The sequence below is a fragment of the Anabrus simplex genome, chromosome 3 (genome assembly GCF_040414725.1).
Source record: "Anabrus simplex isolate iqAnaSimp1 chromosome 3, ASM4041472v1, whole genome shotgun sequence".
Taxonomy (NCBI): Eukaryota; Metazoa; Arthropoda; class Insecta; order Orthoptera; family Tettigoniidae; genus Anabrus; species Anabrus simplex.
Window position 1 is genome coordinate 334,524,918 of NC_090267.1, and position 25,783 is coordinate 334,550,700.

At 38.2% G+C, this 25,783-nt stretch overlaps 1 protein-coding gene across 3 annotated transcripts in view; it reads right to left on the bottom strand.

The window, feature by feature from the left end:
• Positions 1-1,745: 1,745 nt before the first annotated feature.
• MED18 (mediator complex subunit 18) overlaps positions 1,746-25,783 on the bottom strand; it is a 75,062-nt gene continuing 51,024 nt past the window's right edge. For 2 of the 3 annotated variants that reach the window (XM_067144455.2, XM_067144454.2), the window contains exon 5: positions 1,746-6,098. In XM_067144455.2, coding sequence (XP_067000556.1) covers positions 5,913-6,098 — 186 coding nt within the window. In that variant the 3' untranslated portion in view covers positions 1,746-5,912. The remainder of the gene's footprint in view (positions 6,099-25,783) is intronic. The other variant, XM_067144456.2, reaches the window with a different exon arrangement.

Sequence of the window (25,783 nt, forward strand, 5' to 3'; positions counted from 1 at the left end):
TCATTACTTGGACACATTTGGCTCATGGGTGCGTTATTGTCATCACTTTTTCTCATCATATCCTCCCACCAAGCACTGGGTTTGCGTACGAAGGTTTTTGCGAACTCTAGCTGCTTGTTTTTATTTACTGCACTAATGTATGGTTTCCTCCTAGCTCTTCTCCGAAAGAACTCATTCCTTCGCAGTGCTCTTCGCACGGTATCAGTACCCACTTTCTTTCCACACTCCTCTGAAACAGCTGCTGCCAGTTTCGGAGCACTAATTTTCGGATTTCGTTTTTCATTTTGAAGCACAACCGCTCCTCTCGTTGTGTCAGCCTTCTTGGTCTGCCTGTCAGGGGAATTGAATCAATTCTGTCTTCATTTTTGCATCGTCTTATTATATCTCCAATTGTTGTTCTGGTTATGTTAAGCATCTGCGATATCTTTCTATGCGATTTACATCGAGCATGATGGAATATCACGATCTGCGTTCTTCAAAAGTGGTATTGTGTTGTCTTTTGCACCCCATTTGATACCATTCCGCAACACTGCAGCAAATGATTTCTACACAACGTGTCTCGCGGCACGCACTCCTGAGCTGAACGTTTTGCAACGCTATCTGCCCTGTCTCTGTCAATGAACACAACGGCAATCCCGGCCTTTTCGGGGGACCGAATATATTTGAGGCGTGTCATTTCACCCATGTCCACTATGTCCTTTCTTTTACAGCATACTGTACATCAATGTTCCGTGATTCCTCTTCGGCCTAAGCAACCAAATATAGTTTCATAACTTGGACACATTTGGCTCATGGGTGCGTTATTGTCATCACTTTTTCTCGGATTTTATCAGTGGCCGAATATTTATGGGAGTGACTGTACATAATTTTTTTAGACGCACCAAATAATACTGTATTTTTAAAAAGACATGTTATTTGTATAGTACAATGGGTCAATGTTATCTAGCTATTTTTAATGTTTTTCATGTAGAATAGTACTTGCTGTTAAAAGTATGCCAAGCATACATTCTATACTGATTCTTTAGCATATTTTTACGTTATTGAATGTTCCTTGCTATTAAACTTTCAATGGCTGATGATGGCATAGTGGATTGCCGAAACCGGTCCCAAAGATGTATTTTACAATAAGTTAAATAAATATGTGATGTTCTAAACAGACCATTACGATAATGTATTGAATAGGTGGAACCTTTAGCTTTACCAAGCATTGTAAAAACTTTAAATGTGTCAAAACCGGTCCCAAAGTTAACATGTTGTAACTTAATATTGGTACAACTTAATAACAGTGTATTGAAAAGGTGGAACCTCTATACTTTCTTTTTAGTATTGTGATTCTCAGTTAAATACGGAACAATTATGAAGTTTTTGACTTTAAATGTTCAATTAGGCTGTTATACTCCACATGCAGCAGTAACCCCGACTATCGATGAGTGGCAGTATAAGAGACAAAGAATATAACAACATACAATGGCCAGTGTAATGTTATCATTGATCAATTTTATGAGCTTTCGATACTGTAGGCCTTCACATTTAGTTTTCTTCCAACTCTGAAATACCACTCGTCATGTCATAGTCAGTAGGGTAAAATTGAATAAATCATAAATGATACCTTTTGATAGGACTAATAACATGAAGAGCCCAGGGGAAAAAGGGGGAGATGTCCAGTTTGGATCATGTCTCAGGAAATGGTTTTAAAAGTTTAAAACAATACAATTCAGAAGCTAGTTAAGAACAGTACCTCATATTTATTCTGTGTATGAACAATAATATACTGAACTGGTGAAAAGTTGCAAGGACAATAATTGCTTATTCGAATAACAATAGTTGGAAAACTCACGTAACGTTTCACTCCACAGGAGGAAAAAAAGTGTCTCTGGCAAGACTGACAATGAATAAACGGGGCTCACTGTAAAAAAAACCTCAAAGAGCCACGTATGGAACACGACCTAGTATTACATAAATTATTGCAAAACAAATCACATCTCAACATTATTCATGAAATCACAAAATTGTCTACTTTATACAACAGTTTTCACAACAATAAACAATGGTTCTCTTTTCGAATGCCTCATTTCATGAAAATTCACTTTCTTGGCAATTCTGCACAGAACGTTTGGGATTCAGCTTCCCTGCAGATCTTGCTGATAACACAAGAGAAGTGGCGAATCACCTATAATGTAACAAAAATTGCAAAGTCGTGTCTGAAGGTCATATGAACTTACAATGTAAAATAAAGTTATATCCGTACCATTATATGCTCTGTCAGGGTACAGGAATTCCCCCATTGATAATTGTGCATTCATAGGGAGCTTCCTTCATGGGGGGCCACATCACAGAAGAGTACCAGGGACCATTGTAGGTGTCCCTATGAAATATCATTCATGGATGCTTCTCCTCTATTCACAACTCTCTCGTCCGATGCAAACAGTGGTATGGCAAACCGAAAAATCTATGTTTGAGGAGCTTGATCAATGCATGTTGGAGTGGTTTTCACAGCAGCAAGCTCAAGGGACTCCAGTTGTACCATTTATCATTTTAACTGAACTTTCAGTACGCATGTTCTGTTTTCAATTTTTTGCAGGTTAACCACCGTTTTACTTATCCGGGAAGCCTTAACCCTACATTATCCCGGTTAATCAAGAGTCGAGTGTAAAACAAAACCTTCAAAAATATCCGGGCAGCACATCAGCATTTTCATATCAGGACAAGTTATCTGACCTATTTATAACGAATGCTGCAGAGCAGCACGGGTCCTCTAGAAGAGTTGTATAACAATTAGATTGGGAAGAACAAGGATGTACCAATACAAATAACACAAAATATCTCTTTATTGCATTAAATTACATCACATTTAGACAAAATATACATTACCATAAATCTATTACATTCACAAAAGATGAAAATCATTGATAATATAACAGTTAACAATTGAAGATGTAAATTTAGCATTGCTAGGACGTCTCAAAAAAAAAAAAATTTAAAAATAAAAATAAAAATTACAACATGCCTATGTTTGCGAAATATGGTCTGCTGATGGCACTGGCACTAATTCTTCAGACTACTTTGACCAGTGATGAGTTACAACAGATTTCTGTTCCTGTTACACCTGATCGTTTTGATGACAAACAAGGAAACAGTACGGACAAACGCGTAGCAGTCCGTAAATTCCATAAAAGTTTTATCAGCAAGTGCAAAAAGAATTACAGTCTAGAGGAATCCATCACGAAGGACAAAAATGCAGATTCCTTTTCATGGACATTACAGGTTTGAACAGTTTATGCCCTGCAAGTCCACTAAGTACAGGCTAAAAATGTACCTGTTGTGTGACAACATATCTTTGTACACTTGGAACTCAGGGATTTATTGTGGGAAACAGAAAGCAGGCCCTTAAGAATTTTCAACAAGCCTCTGCTCTGGATGTCTGGAACCAATGGAAAAGTTAAGAGTGCTTGAATAAGCAAGTTTTACTTGGTGAGATGCTGACTAATTCTTCTGACAGCAGTTAATATTTGTTTGAGCCAATGTACATTCATGGTATGTTCAATAATTGCGCTGAATAAATTGATATTTTATCCCTTGTATAAAAATGGTTGGAATATACTATGAAAATATTTTATCCCACAGCAATTTACTGATAATTCTAAATATGTTTTATGCAAAACTGAAGTTTCTTAGCGAGCTGTGCCAAGACCACTACGCAGGTACTAGTGTGATGCTAAAGAGTGCAGATTCCAGAGGGTTAATATATTCTTGCTCTATTTGTAAAGAATCGGTGCATTAATATAGTTTTACAGAAAAGGGGTGTAAACTATTCATAATGATTTGGAACATGTTTCACAAACTAAAGCCAAATCTCAATTCATAAGTAATGAATTATTGTTATATTGAAAGCTGCTAAGTTACCCAAATGCAAAGAAAATATTTTAATGGGTAATTTCCATAACTAAATATATTTCCAATCGTACTTTCCAGAAATACACTTTTCTAATATCCTTACTCTATCAAACTCTCCAGATGTGCTAATATACTATACCGAGTGTATACATACTATAGCCATTCCCGATGTACAGGGGCAGTGAGCCTCTTTCTTACGTGAAGGCCCTGTGTTTGATTTCCAGCCAGGTCAGGAATATTTATCTGCATCTAAAGGCTAGTTCGAGGTCCATTCGGCCTATGTGAGAACAACTCAACTATCCAACGATGAGGATGATAGGAAAACTTAAAACGGTCCACCTTTTCAATACAAAAATGTTATAGTTTATTTATAACATGTATTTGTACTTGGAACTAGTTTCAACGCTGATTTGCGTCATCAGCCAAAATGTGGGAATAGGCAAGCATTTAGGCATTTATATTACACAAGGCGTTACATTAAACAATACACATCTTACAAGGAGATAAAAACAGGGACGAGTATAGAAACAAATGAATCGTTGAGAAAACAAAAGTTATACATATTAAAAATAACCTTAACCACACATCTTGCAGTGCGAAAGTGTTCTTCTTGAATGATTCCTGAATATAAAACACACGTGCACACATTTCTGAAGAGCCAGCAGGCAGGACAAAGTAAAGTGAAACCTTAAGAGTTCTCATTTTTCTATGTTCTGACTAACTAATGAAGTCTCCCTTGAGTTCCTGATAAACATACAAAACAGGAAATTCTCCTTCACTCTCAACAATAGCTATAAAGACCAACGGTAAAATTTCATTTTAAATATTGTGCAGAGACGTGAAAGCATGATTTTGAACATGATATAACTCCTTCATATAACCCAGTTTTTTTACACAAGGTGTTACATTAAATAATACACATCTTTTTATCTCCTTGTAAGATGTGTATTGTTTAATGTAACGCCTTGTGTAATATAAATGCCTAAATGCTTGCCTATTCCCACATTTTGGCTGATGACGCAAATCAGCGTTGAAACTAGTTCCAAGTACAAATACATGTTATAAATAAACTATAACATTTTTGTATTGAAAAGGTGGACCGTTTTAAGTTTTCCTATCATCCTTTCTCAGTTCAATACGGACAAAAATGAAATTCCGAGGTTTAAATATCCAACGATGAGGTAGCAGCCCCGCTCCATAAAACACAAGAAAAACAGCCAAGAGAATTCACATTGCCAGCAACTCATCACTTTGTAATCTACAGGCCCTCAGGCTGAGCAGTGGTCACTTGGTAGCACAAGACCCATCAGACTGCAGCACCATGAGTTTATACAGATTGTTATTAAAATTGTAATATATCTCACATTAACACATCAAATTGACCTACACATAGTCTTTTGGATTCATGTGGTATGAAACAAGGCAATGTCCCTCGAAACAAAGTTTTTGAAGACCTTGCTTTAAGTCCTGCTCAGATACATAATCACATAAAAAATTCCTTAGCATCAGTCAAAATTAAAATAAGATCTCAATTGTTTCCATTGGCACACATTCTAGCTAGTATTTGTGAATTTTAATTCCAAATTACAATGTCATATTTTCATTTTATAAAATGAGACCTGTTGATAAACATAATTACACAAACAGAATATCCCCTGTCTTCTAATATTTGTATACATTCCAACTCTTTAATTTCTTTTTCAAAGAATCTGTACTCCTGCTTTCTCAAAAATCGATCTGCAATACTCATACAATGTACTAAGCGCATTCACATATAGTTAACAGCTTCTAATGGCTTTCCCAACCATTCTGTAAAGCTATATTTAAATTGAGGGGGGAGGGATGAAAATTAACAATTTATTATCAAGACAACTCAGCAGACACCAGTACGCCACACAAGGGAATGAAGATGGTACACATTACAACACCTCGATGGGGCCTGCCTTCTGGATGGACATTGCTGAGTTGATCCACTTTCACTCTACTTGCAGTGACAGTACAAATTCCAATGAATATCCTCAAGGTACATGCTGCAGTCGCTTGTAATCCACTTTTTCAAGCTGTACTAGTGGCCTCAGCTGCTCTGCAAAGCTACGCATATCCTCAGCTATAGCATCTTGTCCACTAGGAGCCAGCACACTTAGCTCAACGAGATATGATTGTGAAAGAGCCTCCATGTTTTCCAACGGCTTTCCTTGGCCCATCTGAGAAAATACCAAATAGAAGACATCAGCATAATTTTTTATCAATAAGTGATCTGAAGAGAGGAAAATTAGTGTTAATGTAAAGTAGGAAAGATCAACTGGTCAGTCATTTGTGAGAATTTCTTGAATGAGAAGATTCTTCACCCATGGTTACTACCATATTATTTACATAATTATCACCCCTTTCACATGATTTTCTCTGCAAGATTTAAGACATATTTTCTGAATCTTGCATTATAATATTGGACAACCTTTGAACCTAAAGAGCATGTTTTGTGAATTACAAAAATGTATATATAGGCTACTGTCTCACATGAAAAATCCAAGGTCATTAACCATCCGTTCCAATTACCTGCTATCCCTGCCTCTCTCTGGCTAGGATCAAGGATAAGGAAACATGTATCGGCCCTTTCAAAACAGTTATACAAGTATGGTATACAGTGAAGCATAAAATGGGACAAAAGAAAAGTACTTGTAATGCACCGTTTAAACCTACAGTTGTTTAAATATATTCAGGTAGCTCAATCGTAAAAAGGAGGTACCAGTTTTGCAGCTTGGGCTCATCAGCTGGAAACCACGCCTCTCAAAGTCACTGGCAGGCTAGTACACTGCTGTGACACCACTGGATGTTATCATGTGATAAGTACAATGTAGTGCCAATTTACTAGGGGAGATACATCTCTCCACTTGCTAGCCACTTGTGGTGTACTAGCCAGCCAGTGTCTTGAAGAGTACAGTTTCCAAATTATGAGCTCAAGCTGCATTGGGAAGAAAACACTAGTACTTTCGAGCTACCTGAATTTATTTAATGTTCACAATCAGAAGCAATAAAGTTAAGTTCCTCTTCTTTTTCTTCTTTTCCCGTTCATGCAGGTTCGACATTTCTAACAAGCTGTTCTATTTCCCTCGGCCCCAAACAATATTTTCTGGTAACTGCTGCTCCCCGAGATCTTCCCGCATGCAAACCATCCATGTCAAGCATTATTTTCTTTCATAGTTCTCATCCATGTGCTTAATGTGGCCATACCAGAGCAATCATCAGATATTTCAAGTAACTTTAATCCTGCTGCACATCTAAAGGTATCCCTGATGTGATCTTTCCTTGCAACTCCATACATCTATCTCAGCATCTTCATTTCAGCTGTTGACCTAGTTTCTGCACTATATAGCATTGCAGGTCTCATGGCACATTTGTTGGGATATTTAGCCTCCTGTCACAGAAGACACCAGACAAACTTTTCCAGTTGAACCAGGAAACCTGAATTTGGAAGCTAATTTCTAGTCTGAGATTACCATTGGCAGACATAGTGGATCTCAAGTACTTGAAACTGTTCCTTGCCTGAAGCTGGTTTCCATCCATCTGAACAGTTTCATTCCCATTTCCTTCCAGGAACATGTATTTAGTCTTATTATGACTTTAAGACCTCTTTCCCTCTAGGGCTCTTCAGCAACATTTTAGTTTATGTTCAAGCTGTTCTCTATTTGTGCTGCATAATACAAAATCATTTCCAACACTCTCTCATCCACCTCATTTCTTGTATCATGGAGTTGGTTCTCATAGATTTTCAGAAAGAATATCCATTATCAGATTATAAATATAAGTTCTAAGTGAAGATCCTTGATGAAAACCAACTTGAACTGGTATGGCTTCTGCCAATTCTATGCTTCTTTTAACTTGAGTCTTTGCTCCTTGATATATGTCCTGAAAAAGGTGTACATACTTCTCTGATATTCTCTTGCATCTCATGCAGCTCCCGGGACACATGATCATGAACCTTTTCTAAGTCTATGAACACCATATGTAGTTCTTTCTGCTTTTTCATGACCTGCCTAAGAGCAAAAATAGCATCCATAGTTGCTTTCCCTGGCAAAAATCCCTAATTGTTCTTACGCTACTATTATCTCCTTCCTAAGCCTTACCTTCAATAATTTTCCACATTTTCAATGTGCAACACAAGTTTTATTCCTCTGTAATTTGCACAATACTGAATGTCCCCTATCTCCTTATATATATATATATATATATGAATTATAGTACTCTCCCAATACATTCCTTGGGCATTTTTCCTTCTTGAAATATCTGTTGGAATAGATTCTACAATATCTCTATTCCCTCTTCAACCAGGCATTTCTAAGCTAGGGTTGCCATTTTTTGATGTAAGAAATAAGGGACATATACCTAAAAATATGAACACCTGTTTCTGCTGTCATTAAGGAGAAAATGCATTCAAAAAAATGCATTTGACCCAGGAATACTCATTACAAAAGACACAAGTTTTTTTATAATTCTATTAGTTTCTATTGTCCTTCACGACTAGTAAACACTGACAACCACTTGTTTGAAGCACCCTCTGTACTCTCCGAAATACTGGCAGGAATATTCCCAATATGACAAAACACTTCATACAGTTCCTCCATATCAATTACGCCAATTTCTAATCACGTTAGAAATTGGGATGGAAATGCCGCTCAACAAATACAGATTTTAAAACATTTTTTGAGACAAGAAAAGACAAATGCTCGTTTTTACGGGATGCAAAATTTTCACCTCAAATACAGGATTCCACCTGTCCCACACAATACGGGACAGGTGGCAACCCTATTCCAAGCTTCCACCGGTATTTCATCAGGGCCAGTTGCTTTCTCACATTTCATTTTGCTCATAGTAGTTACAACCCCTGCCCTAGATATGCCAATTGTTACATTACAATTTGTTATACCATCCTCAAAAACAAGCCAAACATTCTCCTCAAAGAGCACCTTTTTAAAATATTCCTCCCATCCCTTCTTATGTTCTTTATTTTGAATGACCACTCCTTGTTCATTCTTCATCTGCCTGATGTGTCCAAGATATTTCGATGCTCTGTCATTTACCTTAGGAATTCTGAAAAGCTTTGTCTCCCCTTTTGTGTTCTCTAGCTCTTCATAGACTCCATTCCATGCAGCTGCCTTTGCTTTCCCTACCCCTCTTTTTGCAGCTTTATTTGCTTGTTTGTATTGTTCTCTGTCAGACAATTCCTTTTCTTTTTGGCTTTCCTTTTTACCTTGATGATATCCTGGACCTCTTCATTCCATAACCATGTTTCTTTGTCCAGTAGAGCACCTTTCCCAGACATCTTACTCAAAACTTCCACACTTTTCTGATTACTTCTCCATTTATCATCTGCCATTGCTTAACTCCTTGCACTACTATTTGTTGCAGAACCTTATCCTTAAATTCACATCCCAAACTTTTATCTTTTAATCTTCGCCATTTAATTCTTGGAGTAATTTTCTTTACTGCCCTTTTCTTTGCACCGGTACATTCATAGTTAAGCATCAGCACCTTGTGTTGAGATGTCACATCTTTCTCCATGATTTTACAATTCTTAACCTCCTTAAGATGGATTTGTCTGCATAAGAGAAAATTATTCAGTTTTCTCTTCCTCCACTTTTGTAAGTCATTAGATGCCTTTTGGTTTTCTGAAAGGTGTTACAAATCACTAGACCGATGCCAGGGCAAAATTCAACACACACTCACCCTCTTCATTTCTCACATCAAATTCCCAACCTCCAAGTTCTCTCCTCAAACATTAATGCCATGTCCATTCAGGTCTACACCTAGAAATATCCTTTCATCAGTTGATATATAGGGAAGTTCCTGTTCAGGTCCCTCCAGAATGCATCCTTCTCTTCTTCCTTACAGCCAACTTGTGAAGTGTAGGCAGTTACAATGGTAAACTCTTCCCCAAGACATAACTTCACACACATTGTGTCGCTTCTCCTGTGTACACTAACCACCCAGGTGACCATGTCTTTGGAGAGAATAAATCTGAAACCATGTCTTCCTGCACTATTTGATCTGCTGTACAGCAACTTCTTCCAAGCTCTCTTGCTTTCCTGCCCTTCCATTTAGTTTCCTGAACACATGGAATTGCAATTCTCATCATTAGTGTGACTTGATAGAATCTGATGATGTTCTTTCAAGAATAAAACATCATTGTTTAATAGTGTGCATTTTTATTCCTCATTTAATGTATTTTTCTACAAGAATGTTATAGTTGTGTGTTCAATAGACTGGAAAGCTTTTAAGTTACATGGGTGCAAATGACAATAATTTCACTGACAAAAACCATCTGTCAACTGGTATGTCTTACGATGAACGCTGTAGAGTAAAATACAGGTACACTGATTTTTTTATGCAAGCTGATGAACTTTGATATGCACACTTTATGAGCAATAGTTTTCACTTCAGTGCTGGGCTGAGTGGTTCAGATTACAGAGCACTCTCTGGCCTTCAGAGGGTGGGCTCGATTTTGGGTCAGTCCAGTGGCATAATATGAAGGTGCTTAAAGAGGCTAGTATTATGTCAGTAGCTTTACCAACATGCAAAAACTCCTGCAAGACAAACTTGCAGCACCTTGGCACCTCCAAATCTATATATATAAAATAACTTGTCCTGACTGACCGACTGACTGATTCATCATCGCCGAGCCAAAACTACTGGACATAAAGAAATGAAATTTTGGGGATATATTCATATTAAGATGTAGGTGCTCGCTAAGAGAGGGTTTTTGGATATTCCGTCGCTAAGGGGGTGAAAAGGGGGGTGAAATTTTAAAATGAGTGTACCTATATCTCAAAACTTTTAAAGTTTAGAAATGTAAAAATTGGTATTTAGAATCTTCTTTAAAAATAAGGAAACACGTATTTTTTTGTTTCCAGAAAATCCCAATAGAAGGGGCGAAAATGGGTGAAAAAGGGGTTGAATGCCTTTAATCAGGATACCGGTACTTATATATCAGAAACTGAAGATATTACAGACCTGAAAATTGGTAGTCTTGATCTCTTTTAAAAATAAAGGAGCATGTATTTTTTTATTCTTGGGAAATCCAATTAATGGGAGGGTGAAAAGGGGGTGAATTTTGAAAATGAGTGCATCTTTATCTCAAAACATTTAAAGGTTACAGATGTAAAAATTGGTACTTAGAATCTTCATTAAAAACAAAGAAACATGTATTTTTTGTTTTCGGAAAATCCCAATAGGAGGGGTGAAAAAGGGTGAAAAAGGGGTTGAATGACTTTAATGAGGATACGTATATCTCATAAACTGAAGATATTACAGACCTGAAAATTGGTGTTTGGGATCTCCTTTAAAAATAAAGAAATACGTATTTTTTTGTTTTTGGAAAATCCAATTAATGGGGGGTATGAAAAGGGGGTGAATTTTTAAAATGAGTGTATCTATATCTCAAAACTTTTAAAGTTTAAAGATGTGAAAATTGGCATTTAGAATCTCCTTTAAAAATGAAGAAATACGTATTTCTTTGTTTTTGGAAAATCCCAATAGGAAGGGTGGAAAAGGGTGAAAAAAGCGGTTGAATGCCTTTAATGTGGCGACTTATATTTCAGAACCTGAAGATATTACAGACCTGAAAATTGGTATTTGGTATCTATTTTAAAAATAAAGAAACAGGTACTTTTCGTTTTTGGAAAATCCAAATAATGGGGGGTGAAAAGGGGGTGAATTTTTAAAATGAGGGTGTCTACATCCTAAACCTTTAAAAGTTTACTGATGTAAAAAATCGTTTTTTAGAATCTCCTTTAAAAATACAAGAACACGTATTTTTTTGCTTTCTTTAAATCCAAATAGGAGGGGTGTAAAAGGGTGAATAATGGGTTGAGTTTTTGGAAAATCCAATTAATGGCGGTTAAACAGGAGTGACAAACTGGGGAGAATTTTTTGAAAGAGTATATCTACAGAATATCTGAGAAAAGTAAAATGTTACAGACGTAAAAAGTAGGTATTTTGAATCTCCTGTAAATGTAAAGAAAGATAGGCGATTTGTTTTTGGAAACTCCACTTAAGGGGAACTAAAAAGGAGTGAAAATTTAAAAAGAGTATTTCTACAGTATATCTCAAAAACTTAATATGTTACAGAAGTGAAAATGGTATTTTTTTTCTCTATTCAAAATAAAGAAACGTGTATTTTTAGCTTTCGGAAATACCACTTGGGTGGAAGGGGCTGAAAATGGTGTTGAATTAATTTAATTAGGCTACTGATATTTCAAAAATGAAGATATTACAGACGTGAAATTAGTTATTTGGAATATGCTTCAAAAGTAAAGAATTACGTATTCTCGGGAAATCCAATGAATGGGGGGGGGGGTGAAAGAATTGAAAAATTAATTGACTTAATTGTATGAGAATACATACATCTAATAAAAACTAAAGTTGTTACGGACGTGAAAATTGGTAGTTGAAACCCCTTAAACAGAGAAAAACGCGTTTGGGGCTGGGGGACCATCTTGGAGGGTGGGAGTGAAAAGGAGTTGAATTCCTTTCATGAAGACACATAAATCAAAAAGTGAAGAAGTTAGAGTCGTGATAATTGGTATTTAGAAGATTCTTCACTATTAAAGAAACAAGTATTTTTTGCCGGAAAATTCACTTACGGGTGGGGGGGTAGTATGAAAGGTAGTGAAAAATAGTGAATTATTTTTATGGGGATACTTATATCTCAAAACTGAAGGTAACAGACGTGAACATTGGTGTTTGGAATCTCCTTTAAACATAAAGAAACACGCCTTCTATTCATTTGGGGGGGGGGTAAATAAACTTAACGGCGGTGGGGTGTAAAAGGAGGTGAGACCAATTGCTTTTACTGTTCATAATGTACTTATAAGGAGCCTCCGTTGCTCAGGCTGGACAAAACGGAGGCGGGGCAGGTTTTTCTCCGGATACTCCGATTTTCCCTGTCATCATTCATTCCAGCAACACTGTCCAAATTTCATTTCATTTGTCATTCATCAATCATTGCCCCAGAGGTGTGCTTCGGCAGCCGGCACAATTCCTATTGTTGCCGCTAGATGGGGCTTTATTCATTCCATTCCTGACCCTGTCGAATGACTGGAAACAGGCTATATAGTTTCGATGTACTCATTCTGATCATAAACCGATCATTTTTAATCTTTCCTGGGTTCGTTTTCAAGAGCCATCCTTTTCTTCGGAGAACGTTCTTAGATTACAGTAGATTCTCCGGGCATATAAATAAAAATTTAAACACCTTTGAAATAAACGATAGGAATGAGATTGACCGTCAAATTGTTCACCTCTATAATAAGGTCAATAATGCACGGAAGTATGTAATTGGTATCGCCAGAAATCCCGCACACTTGCCTTCACGCGACGATGGTGCTGGTCACATTGTAACAATGACACTGGCAGCTGATGTAATTTACCGCCAAGTAGCGGTCTTGCATCTTGCTGTGGGGTCCAGAACATCTTTTAATAATAATAAAAATAATAATAATGTTCTGGACCGTTGTCAAATGTGCGGACCACCCTGGAAGCGGGTCGTGGACGGGTAATGACTAAGAATGCAGTGCGGCCGCGGGTTGAGTACCATACTAAAAACGCTTATAGGAAACGATGGCAAAGATTTAGGGACCCAACTGACAGGGAGGAATATCTGGACCTAGCCCGGGATGTACGAAATTGATTGCTGGAAAGAAAGATTGAAAAATGGGAGGAAAAATACCGTAATCTATTAGAAAACGAGTCAAATCGCGAATTTTGGCGGATTCTCGCAGAAAACGAGTCAGATCGCGAATTTCGGCGGATTATATATCTAAAACAATAAGCATTCAATTGTAAATTTCAGTATAATACCGTAGCGAAGCACGGGTATCTTGCTAGTACCATATAAGTAGTGGAATGTAAAACCAATAATATTTTTACTATTGCGTTGCAAGGGCAACTCCTAGGTAAAACTAACTGGTACTGTCATCGCTTCTGAACATGGCGTGGTGCTGAAGAAAAGCATCAGAACAGCTATTTTACATTATTTTAGATACTTAGCATTAAATATTAATTTGCTAACTGAAGTGTTTGATATTATTTATAACAAGTTTAATTCCAGTTCTTTTCAGTCACTGCATTCCCTGCCCCATACTCTTCTTGATATTAGCCCTTTACAATACAAGAAAAAACGGGAAAATAATGCGAGTAAATATGGCAATAAATTTTGAGAGCATGCATAGTACAGTGGAACCTTGATTATCCGTTCCCAGAAACTACGTTTTTCCCAGTTTCTTCGTTCAACTTCCATGGTCCCATGAGCATCCTAATTAAATAATTATCCGCATTATCCGCTCCTCAAAGAAACGTTTTCTTGAATCAATCGTCTAAAAATTTCAGTCCCATCAATGCTAAATCCTCGATGGACCTTGATGTTAACGTCTCAACATTGTGATAATTAGAGCACGTGGTGAACTGGGAAAGCGGTCGATTTCGGGACAGTCCAGTAGCATAATATGAAAGTGCTCAAGGGACCATTTTAGCATCACATTCGGCTGGTATTGGAGTTTTCACATCCAAGCCGTTCGCTAAACAGTGGATGCTATATTGAAGTCATTGATGAAAGAGCCAACTGGAGCCATTCATCTTACATTATAGAAATCAGTAACCCGGTCATCACCAGTTGGTTAACATAATGTTATCTACCAGTGGAGCTCAAACCTCTTGATGTTTGAGGCGTGTCAGCCCGCCCGGCACTGGCCAGTAGCAGCATCCAACAAGAGAGCTGCGTTGTCTTATACAGACAGACTTGTAAAACTAAAATCAAATACCACAAGCGCTCTGTGAAATGTTTTATTTTTGGGACTGAGTGCAACCAACAAGAATGGGGCCAATTTTGTGAATTCATAGAAATAAAAATCGTACTTTTACGCTGAGTGGTTCGCACTTTATCGTTTGTTAAACAAAACAGCAGTAGTCAATTTCCGTGATTATGCAAAGTTATTGCCATCTCAAAATTCGTCCAGCAACAAAACTGGAAACATACACAAATGAAATGCCTCAAATATTTACACGTGGTTTTTCACTTCAACTCCAGGCAAATATTGCAAAGAAATTTTTCATAACTCCACGATTATTTCCTTTCATATGTAAACATTAATTAACTGGGGGTATCCACCCGGCATAAACACCCCCTTAAGTAAATGTGCGCGAGTTACACACACACAGAGAGAGAGAGAGAGAGAGAGAGGAGGGGGGGGGGGGGGATGACTGATGACCAAGACGTCCTAATTCCCTAAATGAAGTAACAATTTCATGCTGCTACTAAAAGATCTTCCAGGGATGAAAGAGGTGATACAATAAGGTGGTGGGGTAATATATTGTAATGTTGTGGACTTAATATTCTATCATTATACTAATGTTTATATACTGGTATATGAGGAGCAACCAACCAAAACATATACAATCTTAATAATAAAAAACCCTTATACAGTTGTTTAACACTTGCATAGCTATACATTGAATAAACCCTGTATAAGCGTTGCATATTTTTCTTACTAATAAATGTGGTATACGAGATAGTCGTCTCACTCATCAAATACTCCGTTTTGATTCTTCGTCACCATTTATATGGAGTTCATGCCATTTAACATGGCTAATTGTAACCTATCATTTTTTTAAACATTAATCTTTTTATCTTCCCTCAAAATTGTTATTGTGTATTATTCTGTGTCTTATGGCAAATCTAGGATGTCCTGGATCAGACTAAATAAATAAATAAATATACTGCACGTATACACTCATTCATCACTGATGTTTTTCTTCACGTTCGTTGGTCGCCTATCTGTATATAAATCTGAATGTTATCGGTTGAAATAGGTGAATATCCAGTTATGTACAGAATTTCAAGCCGCATCTAATGTTGCTAACGAAAATAATGTTCAAAAATTAATAGAACTGAATGTTACGTCAAATAAAAATCTTCATTGCATGGGAAAGGAAATGGCGTATGACTTTTAGTGCCGGGAGTGACCGAGGACAAGTTCGGCTCGCCAGATGCAGATCTTTCGATTTGACTCCCGTAGGCGACCTGCGTGTCGTGATTTGGATGAAATGATGAAGAAGACAACATATACACCCAGTCTTCGTGTCAGCAAAATTAAACAATTTTTGGTTAAAATTCCCGACCCTGCCAGGAATCGAACCCGGGACCCCTGTGACCAAAGGCCACGCATTATGGTACTACTCACATGTAATACTGACCTATGGTGTTTCGCACCTTGCGGCGCCAGTTACAAGCAACGCAAACCTATGGTGTTCATCACATAATGTACTAACCACAGGGACCCCACACTATCCAGTGGTGTTCTTCATATAGAGGGTACTAATCATAGGCAAGCCAGAACCAGGGTGTCACTCATACAGTGGTACTAATCACAGGTACTGTAAAGGCTGGCAACACTCTGTGGTTACTAATCACAAACCTATTTTGTACCTAAGTGGTACTATGCGCAAGTAAAAGCGACTCATGGTGTTCCCCCGCACGGTGGTACTAATTACAAGTAGTCTCATGGTTCTAATTTGATCATCCCTTGGTCGCCCCTTTTAGTCACCTCTTACAACAGGCAGGGGCTACCGTGGGTGTATTCGTCAGTGGCCCCCACCCACAGGGGGTTGTGTGTTTGATCCGCGAGAGGTATTTTATTTCCCTCAAGTCTGCCGGCTACCTGGTGAGGAACCCCTTATCCGCCACCTGGACGCGGCACGTGGGAGTATCATCTCTCCCCCTGCTACGCCAGCGTAGTAGCTTCGTGCACTAGATGTGTCAGTAAGTTCCAAATTTGAAGTCTGATACTGAGAACAACAAAGTATAAAATTAGAAATTAAATGATTCAACATCAAGCACAATAGCCAAAACTAGATCAAGTTGATATGACCATGGAAATAGATGGGACAATGAGAAAACAGCCCAGGAATGGTTGGAAAAGGAACCTGAAGACAAGAAACCATGAAGTAGACCAAGATAAGAAAACCAAACACAAGGGGTCCTACTGTACCTGGACAACTGGAGTCAATTCATGACTATTAACACTCCTCTGTTCCTAGTTTCTTTTTCAATTTAATATCTTGTTTGTGGGTTCCTGTAGTCATGTCCTAGTTCGTGAACCATGGGCAACGGGTGAGTGGCCTAGTAAGTGGTCCTAAGAGTTGGGATACCAGTTGCTAAGGAATGGGAGTGGGCATCTCGAACATATTCTGAGTCATGGCCCTCCTTGTGCTCAGGCGGCTAGGACTATACAATTCACTGGTGGTCCATAACCCGTTAGAGGAGAGATCCTCACTTGGACTATGTGCAAGTAGGGTAGCATCCTGCTTCATGAATTTACCGAGCTCAGAACATATGGGAGTAACGGAGTCCCACTCCCATTTGACAGGCGAGGAACTCCTTGGAAACAACTTGGCGAACGAAATGAAATTCGATGGGGAGCTATCAATATTAACGGGGCTTATGGAAGGAAGAAAGAAAGAAAGAACTGGCTGAGTCAGTAAAGAGAATCCATTTGGATGTGCTAGGAGTAAGTGATATTCGGGTAAGGGGAGATAACAAGGAAGTGATAGGAGATTATCAGGTGTACTTGACGGGTGTTAGAAAGGGAAGGGCAGAGTCTGGGGTAGGGCTCTTTATCAGGAATACCATTGCACGCAACATAGTTTCTGTTAGGCACGTAAATGAGCGAATGATGTGGGTAGATTTGTCAGTTGGAGGACTTAGGACTAGAATTGTGTCCTTGTATTCACCATGTGGGGGCGCAGATGAGGATGAAGTTGACAAGTTTTATGAAGCATTGAGTGACATCGTGGTCAGGGTCAACAGCAAGGATAGAATAGTGCTAATGGGCGATTTCAATGTGAGAGTTGGGAATAGAACTGAAGGATACAAAAGGGCGATTGGTAAATGTGGGGAAGATATGGAAGCTAATGGGAATGGGAAGCGTTTGCTGGACTTCTGTGCTAGTATGGGTTTAGCTGTTACGAATACATTCTTCAAGCATAAGGCTATTCACCGCTACACATGGGAGGCTAGGGGTACCAGATCCATAATAGACTATATCTAAAACAGACTTCGAATTCAGGAAATCTGTTAGGAATGTACGAGTTTTCCGCGGATTTTTCGATGATACAGACCACTATCTGATCTGTAGTGAACTAAGTATCTCTAGGCCTAGGGTAGGGAAAGTGAAATCTGTCTGCAAACGAATAAGGGTAGAAAATCTCCAGGACGAGGAAATTAGAGAGAAGTACATGGATATGATTAATGAGAAGTTTCAAACAGTAGACAGTAATCAAGTTCAGGATATAGAAAGTGAATGGGTGGCATACAGGGATGCTGTAGTACAAACAGCAAAGGAATGCCTAGGAACAACTGTGTGTAAAGATCGGAAAAGGCGAACATCTTGGTGGAATGATGAAGTGAGAGCAGCTTGTAAACGTAAAAAGAAGGCTTACCTGAAATGGCTCCAAACAAGGGCCGAGGCAGACACGGATTTGTACGTAGATGAAAGAAACAGAGTGAAACAAATAGTTGTTGAATCCAAAAAGAAGTCATGGGAAGATTTTGGTAACAACCTGGAAAGGCTAGGTCAAGCAGCAGGTAAACCTTTCTGGACAGTAATAAAGAATCTTAGGAAGAGAGGGAAAAAGGAAATGAACAGTGTTTTGAGTAATTCAGGTGAACTCATAATAGATCCCAGGGAATCACTGAACAGGTGGAGGGAATATTTTGAACATCATCTCAATGTAAAAGGAAATAATCCTGGTGGTGTTGTGAACAGCCAAGCTCATGGGGAGGAGGAAAATGATGTTGGTGAAATTATGCTTGAGGAAGTGGACAGGATGGTAAATAAACTCCACTGTCATAAAGCAGCAGGAATAGATGAAATTAGACCTGAAATGGTGAAGTATAGTGGGAAGGCAGGGATGAAATGGCTTCATAGAGTAGTAAAATTAGCATGGAGTGTTGGTAAGGTACCTTCAGATTGGACAAAAGTAGTAATTGCACCTATCTATAAGCAAGGGAACAGGAAGGATTGCAACAACTATCGAGGTATCTCATTGATTAGTATACCAGGCAAAGTATTCACTGGCATCTTGGAAGGGAGGGTGCAATCAGTCGTTGAGAGGAAGTCGGATGAAAACCAGTGTGGTTTCAGACCACAGAGAGGCTGTCAGGATCAGATTTTCAGTATGTGCCAGGTAATTGAAAAATGCTACGAGAGGAATAGGCAGTTGTGTTTATGTTTCGTAGATCTAGAGAAACTATATGACAGGGTACCAAGGGATAAGATGTTCGCCATACTGGGGGACTATGGAATTAAAGGTAGATTATTAAAATCAATCAAAGGTATTTATGTTGACAATTGGGCTTCAGTGAGAATTGATGGTAGAATGAGTTCGTGGTTCAGGGTACTTACAGGGGTTAGACAAGGCTGTAATCTTTCACCTTTGCTGTTCGTAGTTTACATGGATCATCTGCTGAAAGGTATAAAATGGCAGGGAGAGATTCAGTTAGGTGGAAATGTAATAAGCAGTCTGGCCTATGCTGACGAGTTGGTCTTAATGGCAGATTGTGCCGAAAGCTTGCCGTGTAATATCTTGAAATTTGAAAATATATACAATGAGTATGGTATGAAAATTAGCCTCTCGAAGACTAAATTGATGTCAGTAGGTAAGAAATTCAACAGAATTGAATGTCAGATTGGTGATACAAAGCTAGAACAGGTCGATAATTTCAAGTATTTAGGTTGTGTGTTCTCCCAGGATGGTAATATTGTAAGCGAGATTGAATCAAGGTGTCGTTAAGCTAATGCAGTGAGCTCGCAGTAGCGATCAACAGTATTCTGTAAGAAGGAAGTCAGCTCCCAGACAAAACTATCTTTACATCGGTCCATTTTCAGACCAACTTTGCTTTACGGGAGCGAAAGCTGGGTGGACTCAGGATATCTTATTCATAAGTTAGAAGCAACAGACATGAAAGTAGCAAGAATGATTGCTGGTACAAACAGGTGGGAACAATGGCAGGATGGTACTCGGAATGAGGAGATAAAGGCAAATTTAGGAATGAACTCGATGGATGAAGCTATACGCATAAACCGGCTTCGGTGGTGGGGTCATGTGAGGCGAATGGAGGAGGATAGGTTACCTAGGAGAATAATGGACTCTGCTATGGAGGGTAAGAGAAGTAGAGGGAGACCAAGACGACGATGGCTAGACTCGGTTTCTAACGATTTAAAGATAAGAGGTATAGAACTAAATGAGGCCACAACACTAGTTGCAAATTGAGGATTGTGGCGACGTTTAGTAAATTCACAGAGGCTTGCAGACTGAACGCTGAAAGGCATAACAGCCTATAATGATAATGTATGTATGTATGTATGTATGTTAAGGTAAATTCTTATGATACAAAAAGTATTAGATTAGTAAAGCCTAGGGAATCTTTCATTTTGTTTTCCATGGCTATTCCCAATTCTGTGCCCAATACACTTAGTCTGTGAGATCCAAACTCATTCACCATCATCCCCAGAATGTTGGCCAGCAGGGTAGGAGAGGTAGTGAGTGGTATACAATTTCTATCACTAGATTGAGTACCAAACGCCTGATTAAATTCCAAGCCTCTCCACAGTTTTCATATGGAACCAGGGCATATGACGCTGCTGAAGGAGATTTATCCGTCAGATGGATACCTAAAACTTTGAGCAGACCCTTTGGTAATTTGACAGGAGTAGGCTACGTTCTGACACCAGGTTTCACCCTCTCCCTACCTCATCATCATCATCCCACAGTCAGATGCACAGGTCACCCATGGGCATCAAATAGAAAGACCTGAACCAAGTGAGACGAACATGTCCTCGGGCACTCCCGGCAATAAAAGCCATATAATAAGTAAGTACTGTGATAAGAAGTATTTCCAAAGCTGCACTTAAAGAATCAATTGCCATCTTGATGAACCAAAGTTTCCAATATTTAGAATGTGATGTAAATTCTAGAATTCCCTTCTCTCCACCTTATAATGAATCAATATTTGTACTTGCACTTTCATACACTGCCAGAAGAAAAACACTAAAGTGATGTCCAATTGAACTGGACTACAATTATCACACCATAGAGGATTGTAGTTAAACTAATGTTTCAAGGACATTGCCCAAAAGATGTAGTAGTACCATTCACTAACTGCACTGTGTCCGGCCATGCGCCAAACGGTATTGTGTGTGCATGGAAGACTGAATGTTCATTACGTGTATAGCAGTCCAGCTACCGCCATGCATCAAAGATAGTTGTGCAATCACAGCTGTTTGAAAGGGGTCACATTGTGGGACTTTGCAAGGTAAGATGGACACATCAACGGATTGCTGCACTCTGTCTTGATGGATCTGTGCTGCGATGATATCATCTGTGTACAGCTGAATAGGCCCACATCCACAAACCATGTTCAGGACAGATGCATAGTACAAACATAGTCAAGATCGGCATATTGCCAGGACATCACTAGCAGACCATAATATATCCACGAGAGAGATCCAAGTGAATGTAGCACCAGAGGTATGTTTAAGTACAATTGGAAATTGTCTACTTGCAGCAGGACTACAAAAACATGTGCCTCTGGCCTGGCTTCCACTTCTGTCACAACACAGTCATGCACATCTCCTGTGGTGCTTGTGATAGCAGGATTTGCCTTCATGCAAGTGATAATCATTTATGCGTGCAATGTCAACTTGATAGGAGTCATCTTTCAGACTGTATTTGCCACCAACATACAGACCCAAAAACTCCCTACATCATGGTGTGGCGTGCAATAAGATACCTTTGATGTTTGAGGAATGTTTATTAAACTGTACTCTTTTAAATCTCTTCAACCATTCCCACTGATCCCGCAACAGGGTGATGTACTGTTTCAATATGATTATGCTCGTCTACATACTACTTGCCAGCAAAATCTTCAGATCTATGCGACATGATGGGATGAGATCTGACCTAGTCTCTATGATCAACAACTAGACTTGCATAATTGTGAAAACAGGTGCAAGAGGTTTGGAACATACTACTGCAGGCTAATATTCATCACCTGCACGATCATCTACATGCAAGAATACAAACCAGTGTAGCAGTCAATTTTGGTTCCATCAAGCTCAATAGCTGCAGTCGCTTAAGTGCGGCCAGTATCCAGTAATCGGGAGATAGTGGGTTCGAGCCCCACTGTCGGCAGCCCTGAAGATGGTTTGCCGTGGTTTCCCATTTTCACACCAGGCAAATGCTGGGGCTGTACCTTAATTAAGGTCACGGCCGCTTACTTCCCATTCCTGGGCCTTTCCTATCCCATCGTCGCCATAAGACCTATCTGTGTCTGTGCGACGTAAAGCAAATAGCAAAAAAAAAATAATAAATTAGTTTGAAGGTGGTGACGCTGCAGCAAAAAACTCAAAGTGGAACAGCTGGCTCAAAAGCAAAAGTATGACTGTCACAAAGGGTGGCATTTGTAGGGGGGGGAGTAAGAATTAAATTCCTATACTGAACAAAATTTCCTTTCCTTTGAATTCGGGTTTAGAAATTTAGAATTCTTGAGAAGAAGAATTAGGAAGTCAAATAGGATATTGGGTTTTTCAGAAATGTTGTTTAAATTGAAATTAGGGTTGAAGTATTGGTCAAGGTGAATAAAACAATTTTCAGTACTGTTTAGGAGGGGGCCTTTGTTAACGATTTTAAGTATTTTTAAATCTTTTTCAATATTAGTGAAATTATCCTTGGAGTCTTATATGTGTTGTCCTATAGCGGAGAATCTGTTGTATCTGATGGCGTTGATATGTTCGGAGTATCTCATGTTGAAGTTGTGGCCAGTTTGTCCGATGTACGAGGAGCTGCAGTTGTTACACTTGAATCTGTATACTCCAGATTTAGAAAAAGCATTAGATTTATTTAGTGATTTAGAGTTGTGTAATATATCAAGATTTTTGTTATTGGTTCTAAAAGAAATTTTCATGTTGTGTTTTTTAAGAACATTAGTTATTTTATAAGCATCTTGAGTGAAAGTGAAAGTAGAAAATGCAGTGGGTTTGGTTTGGTCTTCTGATGACGTAGTTTTAGGACGGTGTTTGAATTTGTTGATGATACGGTTTATGAAAGAGTTGTTAAAGCTATTAAATTTGGTGATATTATGGATGGTGTTCAATTCGTTATTTAAATCTTTTTTAGATATAGGGGTGTTGAAGGCACAAAAAATTAGGCTGTTATACGTAGCACGTTTATGTGCTTGAGGGTGTGAAGAATCTTGCCGTAATGTGGTTGCTGTTTGGGTTGGTATTCTGAAAATTTTGTAAGTTAAAGAAGAAGGATGTCTAGTTATAGTTAAGTCTAGAAAGTTAAGAGTTTTGTTGTGTTCCGATTCAAGGGTGAATTTAATATTAGAGTCAATGTTGTTGAGAAGAAGTGTAGAGGCTGTGTTGGTTGATTCTTCATTTAAGATTACTAATGTGTCATCAACATATCTGGCCCAAAAGAGGATATTAGAGAAATTATTAATTTTTGTGTTTTCTAAGAAGTCGAGGTATATTTCAGCTAGAATGCCTGAAGTTGGTGATCCCATAGCTAAACCATCTTGTTGGTAAATGGTGTTATCAAAGTGAAATAATTATTGTTGAGAACCAATTTTAAGATAGACATGAAGTCCTGAATTTCTAGTTTACTCAGATTACTGAATTTGTTTAAGTTGTTGTTTATTCATCATCATCATTTCCCTTTATCCAGCTGTAGCCGGGTAGGGGCAAATATGGTTCCTCTCCACTTTCTTCGGTCTTTCCACCACTCCTCCTCCAACACTGTGTCCCAGTCCAGGTTTCTTTCCATAATGCTGCGTTGGATGGTATCCTGCCATCTCAATCGTGGTTGTCCACGGCCTCTCCTTCCTTGGATTTGCATTTCCATCACCTTTTTTGGCATTCTTTCGTCGCTCATTCGCTTTATGTGCCCAAACCATCTTAGTCGGCTCTTCTCTATTCTATCATTCATTTTTTCCACTCCAATTTCTTCCCAGATTTTCTCATTCCTTATTTTGTCTCTTCTACTCTTCTGTATCATACTCCTCAAAAACTTCATTTCAGCTGCCTGTATTCGACTCTCATCCTTCTTTGTCATTGTCCAAGTTTCTGCTCCGTAAGTTGTTATGGGTACGTAATACATCTTGTACATAGTATCCTTTGCTTCCGTTGGTACATCTTTGTCCCATAACATGTTTCTTACACTATGATAGAAACAACTTCCAGCTTGAATCCTTTTACTAATCTCAGCATCCAGTCGAGCATTCTCCGTTAATTCACTCCCCAGGTATTTAAACGTTTCCACTACTTCCATGGGCTTGTCTGCAAGTCTAATCTGACCATTCCCTTCTTTCTCCCCTCTAGTCATAACAAGAGTTTTACTCTTTTCTACACTTATTTTCAATCCACATTCTTCAATCTTCCCATTCACCACATTCAACTGTTCTTGAACCTTCCTGTCGCCTTCTCCCCAAATCACAATATCATCTGCAAATAACATCATGTTCATTTCTCTTCCTCCATATGCTGCTTTTGCTGTTCTCATGATGTCATCCATTACTATTGTAAACAGGATTGGTGATAGAACACTTCCCTGTCTCAGCCCACTAGTTATTTTGAACCAACTTGTCCTGCCAACTTGTGTTTTGTTGTTTATTATGGGGAATAATTTGGAAAATGGAATACTAGGATACATGTTTACGATGTCAAAAGAATGGAGAGAAAATTTTGGTTGGATGTCAAAGTTCTTTAATTTGTCGATTAATTCAGAAGTATTTTTGATAGATTTGTTGGATAAAAATCGATAATTTTTTACTAAAAATGTTTGGATGAATTTAGAAGTATTATATAAGGGACTGGGTCTGTAATTGATTATTGGGTGGATGGATTGTTAGTTTTATGAATTTTTGGAAGGGCTTTGGCAGTGGTTAGGCCTGGGTTCATGTTTATTAATTTAGTTTTTTCTTGATCTGTGAGGAGAAAGGAAGTGTTTTTTAGGTTTGTTTGAGCAGGCGTTGGATTTTAGTGGTTGGGTCTTTTTTTACTATAGAAAAAGAAGAGTCATTGAAGGAATCTTTAGTTTTAGCTATTTAGTCAGTTTTTTCCATTATGACAGTGGTATTGCCTTTATCAGATTTGTTACATTGATTTTCTTTTTAAGCTCTAAAATGAGTTTATTGTCATTAATAAAATTATTAATATTGTTGTTATTATTATTATGATTCAGGAAAGTGTTTTTGTTATTAATGAAGATTTTTTCAAGTTTTCTTTTTACTTCATATCAGATTTCATCTTGTTCTTCTGTTGGCATTTTGTCAATGGCTATTTTAGATTCAATTATTAAATTGGTGGCTATAATGAAAGTGTTGAGGTTGGGCCAATTGTGTTTGAGGCCCTTAGAAAGAATTAAGTTTTCATCATCACTGAGAGTTGTTTTAGATAAATTGACAATGGGAGGACGGAATTGTTCAATGGTTTTGGAGGGTGTGTTAATGTTCTTAATATGATATTTATGTGAAGAAGAGTTGTTCTTTAAAGTGTTGAGTTTTTTTTTTCAAGGGTTTGTTGCTTAATTGACAATTCATAAAACAATTTAGTATAAACTTGAGTTAGGAAGAGTTTCCATTGTGCACTTGGGAGAAGATTAGCATTTTCTAGGTGTGTTTCATATAATCTGTTATTTAAAAATGATTTTTTCTTGTATAAGAAACAAATTTCGTTTTTCAACCAAATTTTGTTAGTTATTCTTTGGGTTTTTAACGTGTGAGGGGAAGAATGGATTTTTCTAACAACTTTGAAGAAATTTAGGGGTAAGGTTTTAG